The sequence below is a fragment of the Castanea sativa genome, chromosome 10 (assembly GCF_040712315.1).
Source record: "Castanea sativa cultivar Marrone di Chiusa Pesio chromosome 10, ASM4071231v1".
In the NCBI taxonomy this organism is placed as follows: domain Eukaryota; kingdom Viridiplantae; phylum Streptophyta; class Magnoliopsida; order Fagales; family Fagaceae; genus Castanea; species Castanea sativa.
In genome coordinates this window covers 17,230,790-17,247,403 of record NC_134022.1, presented here as the reverse complement: position 1 = coordinate 17,247,403, position 16,614 = coordinate 17,230,790, and the positions used below count along the sequence as shown (strand labels likewise).

The 16,614-nt window shown below is 34.7% G+C and overlaps 2 protein-coding genes across 8 annotated transcripts; one reads left to right on the top strand and one right to left on the bottom strand.

Moving 5' to 3' along the window:
• The first annotated feature begins 1,704 nt into the window (after positions 1-1,704).
• LOC142612739 (WRKY transcription factor 68-like) lies at positions 1,705-3,489 on the top strand. The gene is made up of 3 exons (XM_075784887.1): positions 1,705-2,358; positions 2,613-2,756; positions 2,862-3,489. The coding sequence occupies exons 1-3, from the start codon at positions 1,982-1,984 to the stop codon at positions 3,262-3,264; spliced, it is 924 nt and encodes a 307-aa protein (XP_075641002.1). The 5' UTR covers positions 1,705-1,981; the 3' UTR covers positions 3,265-3,489.
• Positions 3,490-4,766: 1,277 nt separating this feature from the next.
• Positions 4,767-15,666, bottom strand: LOC142612737 (flowering time control protein FCA-like). 7 transcript variants are annotated; one of them, XM_075784881.1, is made up of 15 exons: positions 15,110-15,664; positions 14,402-14,472; positions 13,377-13,455; positions 12,640-12,722; positions 12,498-12,552; positions 12,021-12,082; positions 11,218-11,284; positions 10,025-10,104; positions 8,327-8,391; positions 8,010-8,075; positions 7,508-7,802; positions 6,780-6,923; positions 6,550-6,681; positions 5,688-5,753; positions 4,767-5,555 (listed from the first exon to the last, which is right to left on the bottom strand). In XM_075784881.1, exons 1-14 carry the CDS (start codon positions 15,510-15,512, stop codon positions 5,691-5,693), a joined length of 1,665 nt encoding a protein of 554 aa, XP_075640996.1. In that variant the 5' UTR covers positions 15,513-15,664; the 3' UTR covers positions 4,767-5,555; positions 5,688-5,690. The 7 variants fall into 7 exon arrangements, with proteins under 7 accessions (XP_075640996.1, XP_075640997.1, XP_075640998.1 ...); XM_075784882.1 differs by having other exon boundaries at positions 4,767-5,145; XM_075784883.1 differs by having other exon boundaries at positions 4,767-5,532; positions 6,568-6,681.
• Positions 15,667-16,614: the final 948 nt, after the last annotated feature.

Below are 16,614 nucleotides of genomic sequence, written 5' to 3'. Positions count from 1 at the left end.
GAATATATTGAGCACCATTAATTTTTTGTTGTTATGATCATGGACAATTTATTAGCTTTGACTAAAATGTATAACCCATCATTGAGTTCTTAGGAACTTCAATCAAGTCATAAAGGTAAACCAGCAACATATAATAAAACATGATATAATAACATGGTGATGTCTCTAAAGAACCCTGCTAAAAAGAAAGAGAGCCTTGTGATCTATCAAGACAAATAGTAGTGAAATAGCCTAACCAATAAAAAGATAATCAATGATCCCAACTATGCCCTATATGACTTATTAACTTTGAAAGGTGGTAGCTAGGCTAGGCCATTGATATTGCCAAAGAATTCAATGAAACCTATGTGAAGGCATATGATATTTACCACCAAAAAAAAAAAAAAAAAACCAAGTCTCAAAGAGGAAGCTGAATATAAATGATATAAATGTTACCAAGAAAAGTTGGAAAAAAAATTATTGCAGCATGTAAGGTAAGTTAGGTTTACACGGAAATTATGTCAGCTAGCCTTGTGTCTCACGGCCACACACGTGCATATACTGTGCCTTAAGGTTCCAACCAAATTAAAGATGTAGAAAAAAGAGAGAATTTTGATAAATATCTTTTTCATCTTTCTTGAGAATTTTCCTTTGCAAAAGATAAAAAAGCCGACATTCACCGACTATAGGAAGCTTATACGGCATTTACATTAATCCTTTTCACACCTAAAGTTAATTCTTTCCAACTTAATGAGGTACTTTAATCTTCAAAAAAGCAGTGTGGTTCTGAGCTACAACTTGATTCCATTGTCTGTCATATAGTTTATAGAACCAATTTTGGTAATTTTTCCCAAACAAATCACAACTCATAAAGAATGGCATACATATGTATGTGTATATAATCTATAATAATGAAGTTGTGTTGAATTGGTTCAATTTTCTTACTCTAATTGGTTCAATGAAGTTGTGTATATAATCTATAAAGAATAGCTTTCATATGAAGTTTGAATTGAAGATATCATATGCATATCCATCTTTCTAATGAAACTTTGTCCATTTTTCCAAGGATAAATTCTCAGTTATATTATATTATATATATATCATTACTTTATACTTGATAACAAATAAGACATGTAAACACTCGTCCTTTGGCAATTTAAAATGTTCATCTCACGTACTACATTCTTTGAATTCTTTCTCTTCCTTTTTGGTTTGTTCTCAGATGAAGACAATCTGGCCATATGATAGCTGAGGATCTATACACACACACTCAACAAAAAGTTATTTAAAAAGACAAAGGGAATAGAAAAAATAAAAATAAAAACATATAAAGCAAAAGAGAGAAGATTAGAAGCAAAAAAGAAAAGAAAAGAAAAAGGAATATCTTTGGAGGATTCATTGCATTAATAGATTATTATACAAATAGACTACAGAAATAGACTAGTAGTTCATGAGTTCACATACATGCACACGAGTGAGAGGTTTAGATAATAGTAGTAGGCTTTTTCAACGGCTTAAGAATCTCACGTGTGGGTAAACCCCGTTCACATACCCACACTGAGCTCGATCGAAACCGGTTAACCGGTCAAACTCTTACGTATGAAAGCTACGACCACTTTGTCGGACCATGCATTGAAATTGCTACCCAGTTATGAATTTAAGACCGTACAAATATCTGACCTGCAATTTCCGGTCAATATAATTTGTTGCCCAAACCCAAACCCTTTCTTTCCTTCATTTTCCACCCACAAATCTCTCTCTCTCTCTCTCTCTCTCTCTCTCACACACATACACACTTCCTGACCCCCTCCAAAAAAAAAAAAAAAAATTCACTCTCTCTCACTTTCTCTCTCTAAAAGCTTATAATTAAAACCAGATCAGCCCTACCCTACTCTACTCTCTCTTTTTGCTGTGTGTGTGTTAGAGAAAGATAGAAACTTTCACTTTTTTTTTTTTTAGTTATCTCTTTGGTTGATGAAAGATTTGCAAATTTGAGAGAGTTATGGAGAGGAAGGACATGATAAAGATGGAGGAGCTTGTTGGATCTTCTTCGTTTACTGATCATATATCAGATAGCTATCCATTTTCTGGGATATTCGACTTCTCTGAAGGAGAAAAGAGCTCTTTAGGGTTTATGGAGTTACTGGGTACCGGTGTTCAGGACTATACAAGTCCTCTTTTTGATTTGCCACCAATATCTATGGCTCCCTCAGCTCCACTTCCAGCTGTGAAAGAGTGCTCTGAGGTGTTGAATCAGCCTGCCACGCCTAACTCTTCCTCGATCTCATCTGCATCCAGTGAGGCAGTGAATGATACTGAGCAGACTAATAATAAAGCTGTAGACCAGGAAGAAGAGCAACCAGATAAGACTAAGAAACAGTGAGTTTTTTTTTTTTTTTTTTGGGTTTTTCCTACTTTTCCTGCTCTTCATTTTATGGTTAGAAGATACCCATTTGAAAACAGGTTAAGATAGAAAATGGGTTTTTTTTATTTTTTTGTTTTCTGTGTTTTAATTACATTAAAAAATTATTATAATGGAAAATCTTTTTAGGGGTTTTTTTTTTTTTTTTTTCCTTATCTTATTATCATGTGGATGGATTTATAGATTTGGTTTCGGTGTTTGTGGTGTTTAGGTTGAAACCCAAGAAGACAAACCAGAAGAGACAGAGAGAGCCGAGATTCGCGTTTATGACAAAGAGCGAGGTTGATCATCTGGAAGATGGGTACAGATGGAGAAAGTACGGTCAAAAAGCTGTGAAGAACAGCCCCTTTCCCAGGTATATAAATGCAATACAAATTAACCTCAATACCCAATTTGACCCTTCTTTTTCTTTCTCAAATTTTTTTGCATTATTCTAAAGGTCTTTCCTTTGTGGATTTAGGAGTTACTATCGTTGCACTACAGCCTCATGTAATGTAAAGAAACGTGTGGAACGCTCTTTCACAGACCCAACCATAGTTGTGACTACCTATGAAGGGCAACACACTCATCCAAGCCCAGTCATGCCTCGCCAAAACTTTGCTGGAGCTCCACCAGGTTTAGGAGGTGTCTCTGCCACCAGCTTTACTATGCCAATGCCAAGAACCCTATCTCATTATCAACAACAGCACCAACAATCTCTTATCAATCCCTTGACACCTTCCAATTTTGCTATTAATGGCTTATTAGCAAATAATCCTGGTTTACTTCGTGACACTCGGTTTTGCACCCAAGGAGCTGCTTTGCTTAAAGACCATGGACTTCTTCAAGACATCGTTCCATCGTATATGCTTAAGGAAGAGTAGATAAGAGAGACCAGTTAATTAATTACTACTACTACTACTACTTATGTAATTTTTGTTTACTAACTTAGTAGGAGAGGAAACGGATATGTAGATGTTTTGGGAAGTAATCTTCTTGCTGACAGGTGGTGATCTTTCTTGTAGAACCCATTTCCGTTTATACAAAACCCGATGATATTATCACTGTAAACAAGGGTTTTTGATCCAATGCAGGGACTAGTTTCTCAATTTGGTTCTTTGTTTCATCATTTTTTTTTTTTTTTTGGTTCTTTTCTTTTATTTTCTGTTCTTCTTTTTATTCTCCTGACCCCTTCTTTGTCCAATACCTTTGTTTTTTTGTTGTTGAAGGGAATGTGCATTGATTTCATTGAGAGTACAGCAATCAAGATTTTGAGGGTTTGGGGTTACCCTCCACTCTCCAGAGAGAACAATTAATATGGAAGCTTTCTGGCTTTTCCTTTGTCTGGGAATCCACAATAAAAGGCTTCAATTTTTGAGGATTTGGTGAGGAAATTTAATGTGCTGTCGCTAGGTATGCATGGGGGTGCAAGTGCAACAAGAAAGAATAACTTAACCACTTCTTTACCCATATTGAGCCTGTTGAGTTAATGCCTAGTATTTTTTTTTTTTCCCCTCTAATATTATGTCGTGCTAATGTGCAATCCACTAGTGGATTTGATTCATTGAACAATGGTAGGGACGTGGGGTGTGACGAAAGAAATTTTGCTATACAGGTACTCACATGCACAGATGAAGGATTTTGAGTGTGATTCTTTGTTTCTAATGATGGAATAAATCTTGATAGGGATGTGGGTACTTTTAGCTTTACATGTTAAAAAAGAATGGCTCATATATTGTTTCAGTAGCTGCATGTGCTTAGGCTATATAAGATCGTTATCGATGGGAATAACTAGAGCTTGGTGGATTACAATGCCAGGAGAGACTAGCATAATTCTAGCAGAGTCTCCTCCAGTGGAACCCATATATGAATTTGTTGCTTCCAATTATATTCATACTGTGTATCTGCATAATTACCATGCCTGTATGACATTTTTCTTGTTTTCTCACCGGGCCAATCAGAAGCATCTCAAAATATTTATGGATTTAAATACTCGATTGGAGTAATGAACTAATATAGCAATTATGCTTTCCTCATCTATTCCAAAATCGGAATAAGATTTTTATTTAAAAATAAAGTCTTCTTTCACAAAAAGCAAAATGGATGAGATCATCATCCATTTTGGTTCTTTGAAAATATATATATATATATATATAAATATATAAAATAATCCATTTGGTCGTCCGCCCATCCACGACGGTGACTCTCCCATATTTTACAGTCATTAGGCTGGGTTGGCTTTTCCGGAAATCTTGCAATTTCCAGCCATCACGGAGCATGGGACTCAAAAGATGCTTCGATGGATGGATTTGTAGACAAGAATATTTTCTGTAAAACAATAATTGCAATATTCAATCACAAGAACACGTCTAGCATGAGGACAAGCTTAGCCAAAAACACACTGAATATATTCCCTTAAAATCAGCCTCAATTTTCTACATGAAAACCAGCAGAAGCATGCCAAAAATGCAACTTCCGATTTAAAGATTTTGCTTAATTTACATAAATTATAAAGTAAACGAAATAAATTGTAAATATTACTAACTTAAGGTAACCTATCAACTGAGATATGCAAAATAAAAAATAAAAATAAAACATTTGGTGGCCACCGTCTCCACCTAGACCTAATATTACATGCTTTTCTAAGCTCCACCTCTCATTTTCAATTAAAATGCCGTTGGATGCCCCTTTTTCCACCACAATCAACTTCAAACATAAACACCAAAAGTTAATAATGAAGTTGCGCATGTCCAACAAGAAGTCCCCTGCATACAGAATCACATTCATAGTACAGTGCTGTTACCCCCTCATTTAACACTACCTAAAAGCTAAGAAATTATTTGCTACCCGCAGTGGACTACACCCTCCTCCCACATAGTGAGAGGGTGTATTACACTGGGTACACTAAATAATTTGACGTAAGCCTATCATACAAGCTTAGTGAAATCTACTCCAGTTAAAATAAATAAAGAACCCAAAAGAAAAAAGAATGACGCAAGGAGAAAAAAAGGGGGGAAGGGGTTTGAACATAGCTGATCACTTTAAATTCATCAAGGTTTTTTGTAACTAATCACTCATGGAAATTGTTTGCATAGCTACCAATTTGCCAAGATCCATGCAAAGAGAAGAGCCGCCATCAGCATCTCTGCAACCTTTTTAAGAAAACACCATGCAACTACAATTGAGTTTTTTTTTTTTTTTTTTTTATAGCAATAATTGTAGCATGAAAAATAATCACAACCTTTCCAGCATTTAAATTTCAGAAATTAAAAAAGACCAAGTAGATAATGAATATCAGAAATGATACCTCTTAAGCACAAGTTGGGCCAATAACAGGACTAGATTCTGACTGCAGTTGCACATGATCCAACTCCTACAAAATTACAGCGCACTAAAATGAAGCACTTATACCTTCCATCAAGTCAAAAAAGAAGGGAGGGGGGATATAAGATGAATATTTTAGTTCCTCAAAAGGACATGCTGAGCGAATTGTCCAGTGTCCATTGGCCAAGATGAGTTTCTGAGAAATGAATGAAAAGCACTTATTCCATTACACCACAAAATAGAAATTCTATCGTCTGTCATATAACCCATCCTGCCAAATCAGCATCCAATGTTTTTGGACAAGTCCAAGTAATTAAGCACACAACTCATTTCCACCAGACTGAAACTTAAAGACACTGGTCAACTCATCAGGTAAATTTGTTCCCAAACCAGCAATGCAACTTTTAGTGAGGCCATGGTCAACCCTAGGATAGACAAACAGAGGCTACAGTTCAATACACGAAAGTTGCGATTCAGAAGTTCTAACAGGAGGTCTATTTACGTTTGGTGAGCCAAACTTCACCATGTGAATGACCATATTCCACCATGTGCCTAAACTTTGAGACTTTGAAGAGGATGAAGTTATGTAGCACCTAAGATATTACCCTGCATTGAAAGGTGTTGAACTACTGAAGTGGGAATGCGTGATGACAATTTATCCCACAACACCAGGTGCGTAACTAATTATGCAATGAACAAAAAAAAGTTAAGAAAAAAATTTAATTTACAACCAAAAAAAAGGGAAGAAGAAGAAGATAAAACACACAAAAAAACTGAATTCTGACTAGTGCAGATAAGGTAGGGTTTTAGGAGTTTCTGAAGGAAGAGAATGGCTGAAGCTGCACCTGTTCTATCTGAATTACTTGTTGGCTTGAAAGAACTGGCAAAGAGGACTGAAGCTGATGGCTTGGATTTTGCAGGTTTTGATGCTTCAGTAATTGATACTCATGTAAGGAATACTCCTGAGGCTTCATCCACTGCAAAGCAATTTTTCACAGCTATTTACTCATCTTCTCAACGTACCAAAACTCAAACCAGAAAAATGCAAGAAAGATGATTCAGGGAGAAAACTTACTCTGCTCTCACGAGTGACACAATTATAATAATACTTGTGTCCATCAGGACAGGTATGTTCGCTCCAATCACACTCTAAAGAAGCAGTTGTATGAGGACTTAAAGGTACAGCAGGTGAGGTAGAATTACTAGCAACTGTTGGAGACTGCAGGGAGGGGAAAAAATAATTTCACTGACGGACCAAGTGGCATGGTTGCCAAAATTACAACAACCAGGATCAAGTCTTAACAAAGTCCCAAGCTTGCATATGATGTGAACTTAAATGAATCCATTCATCAGTATCTAGTATCTACAACTAGCAGGTATCACAATAAAACATCTCTTTAAACACCAACTGTAATGCATGCATATGGCTTTATTATCCACCAATGGGAAATCACAATCAGAAGATATCAACCGCACCAAAACTTAGAACTGTTGAAAGGATAAAAAGACTCCAATTCAAAACTATCACCACTCCAGGTATTTCTGGAGCCACCACACATGCTTGATAGTTCATTGTCTATTGAGGTAAACAAACATTTCTATAAAAGCTTGGATATCCATACTACGAAGCCAATCATAAGTCGTGCTGAAAACACATGCTATAAGAGGATGCTTATGACATTATTCCTGCAAGTATGCCAATCCCTTCAATTCTGATTTCCCTCAAAGACCAATAGATAACTTGCCCCATACAAAGGAACTAAATAATCATTTATCATTTTGTGGTACCTCTTGACTATTTACCTGTGAACTCAGCTGCTGCTCCACTTTTTCAGTTTGATGAGAATGCCTCTGCACTTCAGAGCCTTCTAGTTGAGATGATTGCGAGCTTGTCTGTGTAGTTCGTGTCTGTTGTAATTGCATCTGAGCCAACTGTGAAGGTGGCTGCTGTAGGGGAGGAAATGGTTGTTGCATGAAAGGTTCTTGCTTTTCCATCTGAGAAACTGAATGAGGTAATGAACTTGTGGAATTTGGTCGCAGAGGATATGAAGCATTAGGAATACACCCTCCCATAGAATTGCCAAGACTGGGTGCTAGCCTGCCAAAAAAAAGAATATATATTAGATTTTTTATTATTGTTGTTGGTAAATTACACACCCATTGGGTTTTGAACTCACACCATACCTTTCACGCTATCTTAAAAGGGGGAGGAGGTGCTGTTTGAGCCAGAGCTCATTGGCAAATATATATTAGAGTATTTCAACAAGAATAACAAAAATCAGGAAGAAGAGGAATGAAGACGCACATGTTCCTAGCAAATGGTTCTTGTGAACAGGGAGCAAAATTTGTACTTGCAAATATATGATTACCCCTAGAGAGAGAGAAAAAAAATAATCAGCAAACAAATTATTATCACTTTTGTTGTACTGTGAGATGAAGAGATATTAGCTCAGGCGAGGAACTAGCTGAATTGGGAAGAATTTTTCTTGGAGTGGACAAAGAAAAGTGGCAACTCCAAGTCCTTTACATGGATCAGTTAACTTGTAATTTAATTACTATCTGATAATCACAAACAGAGCATAGGTTAACAGTTATATAAGAAAGTAACAAGGAAGCAAAAACCTTGGTTCTCCAATCTTAGGTTTCTTAGGATCCGCAAAACGAACAATTAATGGCTGATCACAACCCTAAAGAATACAAAAAAGGAAAATAATAATAATAAGAATTAGTAGAAAGCCTCTACAAGTTCAATAAGATAAGTGGTACATATCAAACGCTCTGTTTGTTTCGCTGGAAAACCTTCTGTAAAGATAGTTTTTCACATTTTCCAGTGTTTGGTAGCATAAAAAAATCAGTCAGCGGAAAACTATCTTTACTCAATGGAAAACCCTAATAAAAATAAGGCTTATTTTCAATCGCTTGTTTTCCAATAAAAATATTCGGAAAAAAAGCTCTCTCCCTCGCGGCTCTTAACTCCTACATATATTCTCTTTTGTTTGCCACGAAACAATATTGGTTTGGCACTCTTTCACTCTTTTTCACGGTAAGCACTCTCAAATCTTCTCTTCCCTTCACTTTTTCTCTCTTCTCAGTTCTCACGCCCACACTGTCACTCTCTGGTCTCCTCTTTCCATCGATTTCACTTTTTGTTTGTCTATCTGTTTCTCTTCCCCTCTATAAAACTGTTACCCGATAAGGTTTTTTTTTTTTTTTTTTTTCTCCCTCACAAATCCGTCAGTAGCTCTCCCTTGCAAGGAAAAACAAATCAGCAACAGTGCTTTTTTTCATTCCTCTCTTCCAAAATCCTAATTTTATTAGATATTTGGTGTTTTTTTTTTTTTGCTGAGTAATGATTCTATTAGATTTTATTACTAGGCTGATTTTATTACTTTGCTGATTTTATTAATATGCTGAGTAGTGATTCTATTAGATTCTATTCTCTATGTTTTTTTTTCCCAACATATTTTTTAGCATTGTAGCATGATTTGTATTTGTTCAAATTTACAGATTTTATTACTGATTGGGTGTTTATTCATTTCCATAATTGCATAGGTTATAGTTTTTTTTGTTGTTAACATTATCACATTTGTTTTTTGCTTGTTCTCTAACTCGTGAAGCCAAAACCAATATGGTCTTTAATATAACAATAGGGTCAAAAGAAGTAGTAACTCTACTGCTCATACAGCAGCAAAGTTCGCATTAGATTCTATGTTGTCTTGTTTTTTTTACTTCAGGTAATCTTCCACCTAGTTTAGCTGCTGTTTGTTTGGAAGATGCCAACACTTGTATTTCCTCGTTTTGATTTAATGCATTGCAGATTATCAAAAAAAATATAACCACCCCACATGATTTTTAGGATGTGTGAAATCCCCTTTTTCTTTAATCAGTTGAAGTGTGCAGTCAGAATTTTACTGTCACACTACTTGACTGGTGTTACTTATCGTCATTATAAGGATACTCTGATGTGTGAATGATTTACCAATAGTGTTGCAGTGATTTATATTGCTATACTTACCATTATATACCTACATACTTATCATATAACAGTGAAATCCCTTTTTTTCTTTATTTTTTATAATATATGTTGATTACATTAGTTGGGTTTAAATAAATTTCATATTATACATGTTTTAAATTATACAAGAAATGTTACAAAAAATTGTGCATACCAAACACCGGAAAACATTGTCAAGCTCATTTTCAAGGTCATTACCAAACACCGAAAAATGAGATAGTTTTCCAAAAAATGTTCATTGGAAAATGACCCATTTTCCAGAAAACGCTGAAACAAACAAAGCAAAAGTAACATATAAGCTTTACCCTCATCTTGAACGTTCCATTTAATGCTTTGATTGCCGCCAGTGCCATTTCCCAATGGGAAAATTTAACAAATCCGCATCCTTCAAAACAGCATAAACATCCATTTCAAATGAAACATCAATTGATAGTGTAACAAAAAGATAGATCTATTGCACAATCTGTGCTTTAAAAATGCAAGACAGAGTTTTAAATTATGAAATTTTATGTGCCAACACAGGCAGATAAAAGAGCTGATTCCTTTTCCCCCAAGCAAAAAAATTATTAGACAACCACAAAGGAGACAACTCAAATACAAAGGAAGTACACAAAAGATAACTCTGGAGAGCAGTGTTCATAAAAGCGTTAATAAAAATGCCTACATAATTTTATATAATTCTCTGTATAGCTCTAATCAAAATGAAGTGTAGCATTCGGTCAAAATATATCCAAAAGGCAAAGACCAAAAAGTATAAGAATAGTAAATTATCCTTGGTCATATTAAAATGTCATGTTGTTTGATATGCAAACAAAAAATTGTTTGTAATACAACACCTTAAGAATAGCATTTGCATAATAAATCAGCAGTCCTCGTCATTTCCTTCAAACTGAGCAATCAAGTTAAATGATTCATATTTTTTTAAGAAATATTATATATATATATATATATATATATATATATATATATATATATATATAAACACCATAAGATCAAGCATTTAATTTTAATAATTCATTTTTTTATAAGAAATATAGAAAACTAAAAATAAAAAGGTGCGGTTACGTGTGCTTCTTCAAAAAGCACCAGAAAAGCTGTGTCTCTTAAATGAGTTTCATTTTGGTCAAACAAAGCTCTTAAACCAGGTCTTTGACCTTTAAGCGTGCTTTTAACAACACTGCTCGAGAGCCAACAAGCTTTAAATAAAAAATATAGGTAAAATATTCACCAATTATAATGTTTTTCCTTCTTTTTTCTCTAATTTACCCTTAGTACATGGGTACAAAATCAGGGGAAAAAAAAACGTAGAATTGACCAAATAATTGCAAAAGTGGCTGTATGGGGTCAATTAGAATTGCTGGAGATTTTAGGTGAAACCAATACATTGAGGCTGACTTGAAAGTCCAGAGAAAAAAATACCTACCAACATGTCCAGTCCTACATACTATAATTCACCATTAAATATGAAAGACGGATTAGAGTTAGATCAACAACACACCACGACTTTGCTTCAGCTCATCTCGTACAATATAGACATCTTCAATGAGACCATAGGTGGAAAATATCTGACAGACATAACATCCATGTAAAACTCATTGCATCAAATATATAAAGACTATCAGAATATAAAGCTTTATAACTGTAGCTGAGTTGTGAAAGAAAAATGAGCAAGGATACTTTCCATCAAGTCGTGTGAACAACAATAACAACAGAGGTTTCACATAGGGAAACAGGTTTAACATCAAACTGCAAAGGTCACACACCGGGACATGCACACAAAAATACATACATATAGCACACACGTAACATGCAAGATATTGTAACCCAAGCACACATTGAAACACATGCAGTTTTAATCTCAGTTGATTTCTGTCCATGCCCATTAAATGACATACAGCATGTATTTTGGAAAGCCATTCATTAAAAGAAGATCACGCACAACTTGAACAGTCCCTGTCCCCACACTGATCTCAGTAAAGAGTTGGCTTTCAAACCTTTGTCCTTATATTTTCCAAAGAATAGTTATAGGTCTCATGGTCCCAATTTTGTTATTCATTCTACCATGTGAAGGAAATGCATCCTTATTTTTGTTGTAGATTCATCCCACCCACGAGTGGTGGGTAATGACCCTCTTAGGTATCCTACACACATTACCCTCACATCACATATGTCTATGCATCCTGTGTATGTAACCCTTCCTTGTTGGTGCAAACATACAAGAAGATACCAAAATGAGAGAGTTCGCTTTATTTTGCTGAGGTAGGCAAAGAACTAGAACATTTTTTTGAAAATGGAACATACCTCCTCAACTTCCATTCTTGAAGCATCTTTGTTCAGGCAACCAACATATAATTTGTCCACCACTGCTATCACAAGAAATTATTTAAAAATATAACCAGAAATGAACAGGGGAATAATATATAAAAATTAAAAATAAAACTTTTCTTTATTGATAAGTTACACAAACACCCAATGAGTTTTGGCAAAAATATTGTGTAACCATTGAGAGGAAAAAAAAAAAAGCAGATGGTTCATATATTTGCAAAAAATATGTGGATAAGTGAAAAACCAGAAGCATCATGCAAGACAAAGCCAATGCATCTGTGCAGATACCATATGTACTCAAACAAATGCCAAAGAACATTATCACTATCGAAAAACATGTCTTATATTTAAAATCATTCCAGGGTGTTCAGTGAAGGAGTAAAAGTTGAATAAAATGTAGAAATGCAGAATTGATAGAAAAGGTAAAAGTAAGACAATGTCAAAAAGAACAACCGCCAAGACGTTCCCGTTCCCTATCTGCATATTTGACTGTGAGGGGAGCATGTTCCTGGAAAAAGAAAATATGTATATCAAATACACAAACAACAGCACAAAGAGGCTTTGTAGTATTTATCCAAGAAGCTGAATAACTCACTCCAGGAAAAGTGTATTGATTGTTTAAAGATCTAATTGCTCTTTCAGCTTCATCTACCGTTGCATATTTCACAAAACAACTTCCTGTACAAGTAAAGCCACATCCACAAGCACGGAAGTTTTGTTATTCTTCAACAAAACACATATCCAAAATATTTCTGTTACTCTTCCATTATGATTTTTGATAGAAACAAAAAATCGATGTTCTCGCTCTCAAGCTTCACTGTTGTATCCTAGTTCTATATTTTATATTATTTTGCCTCTTGACAGTGATGAAAGTAAAGTTCAAAGTGGACCATTCAAATTAGCCACCATTTCAATAGTTATTAAAAACAAAACAAAACAAAAAAAGAACCAAGGAAAACTTTATAAGAACACACAGATAATAAATGTCTACCAATTTTAAGTAACATCAATGAGAAATAGCACATGGCTAATCATCTGACTAAGGTTTGACTGTTCAAAATAAGTTAAACCTCTGGGTCAGAGCAACCATGGTACAAAAGCAGGATCCACCCACCTTACAAATTTCTTAATGAAAGGCTGGTTGCTAGAAAGTTTTGTGATCATTTCAGTGTTGTAGATAGGAAACCATGGTCAATAAGTGATAAAGGTAATCAAGATAAACAATGAGCATTTTGGTGCTCTAGACAGCTTCTCAAAAGACCAGGAAATACACTAATATGGATCACGAAATATACATATTATATATATATATATATAACAGCATTACAATACCTTGTTGTTGGCCAGTTCTCTTATCTTTCAATATAACAACTTCAACTACATTTCCATGTTCTTCAAAGACAGGTCGGATCTGACGTAATAAGAAGCAAAATCCAAGAGTTAATAAGAAGTAATAATTATGACAAGCACAGATAATAGTAACAATTTGAAAGAGAAGAAAAATTAAGGACAAAAATAGGACATTCTACACCATCAAAAGTCCTACTATTCCTTTCTTGCCCAATAGTCCACAAGATGCAGAAAGGAGCAGCCTTCCTAACTCTTAGACCACTATTATTAGGGAACTTTCCATGCCAACAAGCCAACATTTGAACTACCATCTTTGGCATAATCTGAGATATTCCAAATAAAGCAAACACAAGAGACAATGATTCTCTAGCCACAGAACAATGAAGCAAGATGACCTGCCGTCTCTCCACAATCGCTTACACATTCAGCAGCAGTATAAGATCACAATGTAACACTTCTGCATATATCAATAGTAAAGATCTTTCCCAGGGCTGTTGTCCATGTGAGGGGGGAAAATTGACCTTACAAAGCACTCTAGCTCCCCAAATGCTTTGCCAAGAAAAAGGAACACCCCTTTAGCCCTTCAAGGAAAAAAAAAAAAAAAAAAAACCTTCTTGACAGACCTCCATTTATGAGTAAAGACTAGAATGCCTCTCCCTCTATTCCAAAGTTCTGGCTAGGACTAGGTATGCAGTTACACATACACATCAAAAAGGAGAAATTCTAACTTCTTGGAATTTCAACACAACTAAAAGTTGACTTACAAATTTGATGCATGTTTACGAAAGAAGCTAGTTCAAACAGACATGAACTTCTTCTTATTTTTTTCTTTTGATTGATAAGTTATACATATGAGTTCTGAAACTGCACCCTCACCCTTCATCTCCTATGTTCTTATGAGGGAAGAAGTATCATTTTAGCTAAAGCTCATTGATATATGAACATTTACATTCACATACAGCAAATATTGCAGACATGTTAATGCCTCAAGGGAAACAATAACTTACGTCTCCTTCCGTTGCTGTTCTGGAAACCGGTACAACATATAGTTTTACATTACCAAAACCGTCCACGTTATCTAAAAGGGGGAAAATTAAAATTACAAAAAAAAAAAAAAAGTTACAACTTAGGACATTAATAAGAGTTGCAGTCAGACATAATTAACATGATTTCCACGAGAAAGAACCCCATAAAAGTACAAAGAAAAACTCCCAAGCCAAAATAAATATATAAATAAATATTGAAACATTAATTTTCATCATAAAATCATAGTTACACACATGAATTGGATTAAAAGCCAGGTATCTCATGAAACAGAGCCGTGCATTCCCAGTCTATAAAGTGAAGCTACTATGAACCATGAAGCCTCTCTTGTATAGTCAAAACTTAAAATCCTTACAACAAAGGCCTTAAAAATGAATATTCATGCCAAGTTAAATATCTTCAATTCTAAAGGGCTATTTTCAAATTTAGAGCGAAATTCGGAGGTGATTACTGATTACTGATTACTCAGTTTCAAAAGTTTAGGGACACATTGTAAATTGAAATTTTATATTAGTGCAATTAAACCACTTTTTTTTTTTTTTTCAGTATCATTATGATGAAAATTTGAAAAAGAGAAACGAAAGCACTAAGTTGTATTAAGATCACGAATTTTCTTTTCCTACACTTTTTCTCAGCTACCAAACAGAATATTACATTACATTACTACACACCTGGAGTATCTCCTCGATGCCGGCCTCTTTTGCGTACAGAATAGGCGGAACCGGAACCAGAACCAGAACCAGAACCATATCCACCACCGGCGCCACTATTGGGAGGGAAACCTCCAGAGCCAAACGACGACGAATCGTTTGGCTCAAAGTTCACGTGTTGATGGTGGTTGTGATGGTGGGGGGGATGTTGTTGATAGTTGGAATTGTTGAAGTGCTGGTCATGGTGGTGGTAGTTTGAATGGTAGTTAGGGTTGTTAAGGTGCTGCTGGTCCTGGACCTGGTAGTTGGAATTGTTGAAATGCTGCTGCTGCTGTTCATGGTGGCTATGGTGATCGGAGAGTTGCTGGTTTTGGTGTTGGGGCTCTTGCTGCCCATTGAATCGGTCTCCTCTCTGCCTTTCCATTTGTGACTTTCAGTTTTTTGGCGAAACCCTAACCCTAGAATTCGATTGAGTGACTGAGGAAGAAGAATGAAGAAAATTAGGAGCGAAGGCGCCAGAATAGAATACCATCAAAGGACTCTGGGAATTGCCCTGATCAGTCCCTTTTTTTTCATTTATCTTAATTTTATGACATATGTTAAAATTAAATGACACGTACAAAAAAAAAAATACAAATCTTATTATCATACTAGCCTCATCGTGTGACAAGGCTTTCTTTAATTTTTTTTTTTTTAAAGTAGTCATAGCAACAAAAAAAAAATGTTTTTTTATTTTATATATATAATTTTTATATTGAGAATGTGTATATATCTATTTAGTAGTTTTTTTTTATAATTATTATTAGGTTTTTTTAATATATTTTGTTTTAATTTTGGATAAATATAAGGTTTTTTTTAAGAAAAAAAACAGCATGGGTTGTTTAAGGTATTTTTCTATTTTATAAAAAAAACAATAATCATATAGTTACTTTGAAGAAATGGGTTAGAGGAAGAGTATTTCTATTTTGTACGCAATGTTTTAGTGCAAGTTAGACATGTATTTTTACTGAACTATCATTAAGTTTTGTCTCTACATAAACCTAAGGGTGTAGGGGTAATTTGGAATATAAAAAATCTGATCCAAATAGGGAAAACTCGTTAAATAGTAGTACAGATACAAAAGTCATTGAAACTCTCTAAAAATAATTCACTAATGTGGTTTTTGGTACGAGAAATCCACATTATTACTCTTGGTATCCAGATTCCTAGAAATGTGATTCCTTGTAATCTGAATGCTTGGAATGTAGCTACTCTTATATTTGGTTTCATTGGGAATCTCTTAAGATTTTTAGAACTGTGAGATGATAATGTTTTATTTATTCTAGGAATCTTAATTATTTATTTTTCTCATTTTTTTCTTAAATTTGAATGTGAACTATCAAGTCCTTTAAAAAAATCATCTAAATAAATAATGAAAAATAAAATATAAATTATTAATAATTTGTTGAACAACACACACAACAACAACAAAAAAGTGAATACCTAGCCATAATGGAGGGTCTCCTTCAAAAAAATAAAAAATCCAC

Bases quoted from the DNA above. Each gene is read 5' to 3' on its own strand.
- LOC142612739 (XM_075784887.1), top strand. From the start codon at position 1,982: ATGGAGAGGAAGGACATGATAAAGATGGAGGAGCTTGTTGGATCTTCT. The intron at 2,359-2,612 runs GTGAGTTTTTTT...TGTGGTGTTTAG, and splicing joins CCAGATAAGACTAAGAAACA to GTTGAAACCCAAGAAGACAA. The intron at 2,757-2,861 runs GTATATAAATGC...TTGTGGATTTAG, and splicing joins AAGAACAGCCCCTTTCCCAG to GAGTTACTATCGTTGCACTA.
- LOC142612737 (XM_075784881.1), bottom strand. From the start codon at position 15,512: ATGGAAAGGCAGAGAGGAGACCGATTCAATGGGCAGCAAGAGCCCCAA. The intron at 13,456-14,401 runs GTAAGTTATTGT...TTATTACGTCAG, and splicing joins GAACAGCAACGGAAGGAGAC to ATCCGACCTGTCTTTGAAGA. The intron at 11,285-12,020 runs GTATGTTCCATT...TATGTCTGTCAG, and splicing joins CAAGAATGGAAGTTGAGGAG to ATATTTTCCACCTATGGTCT.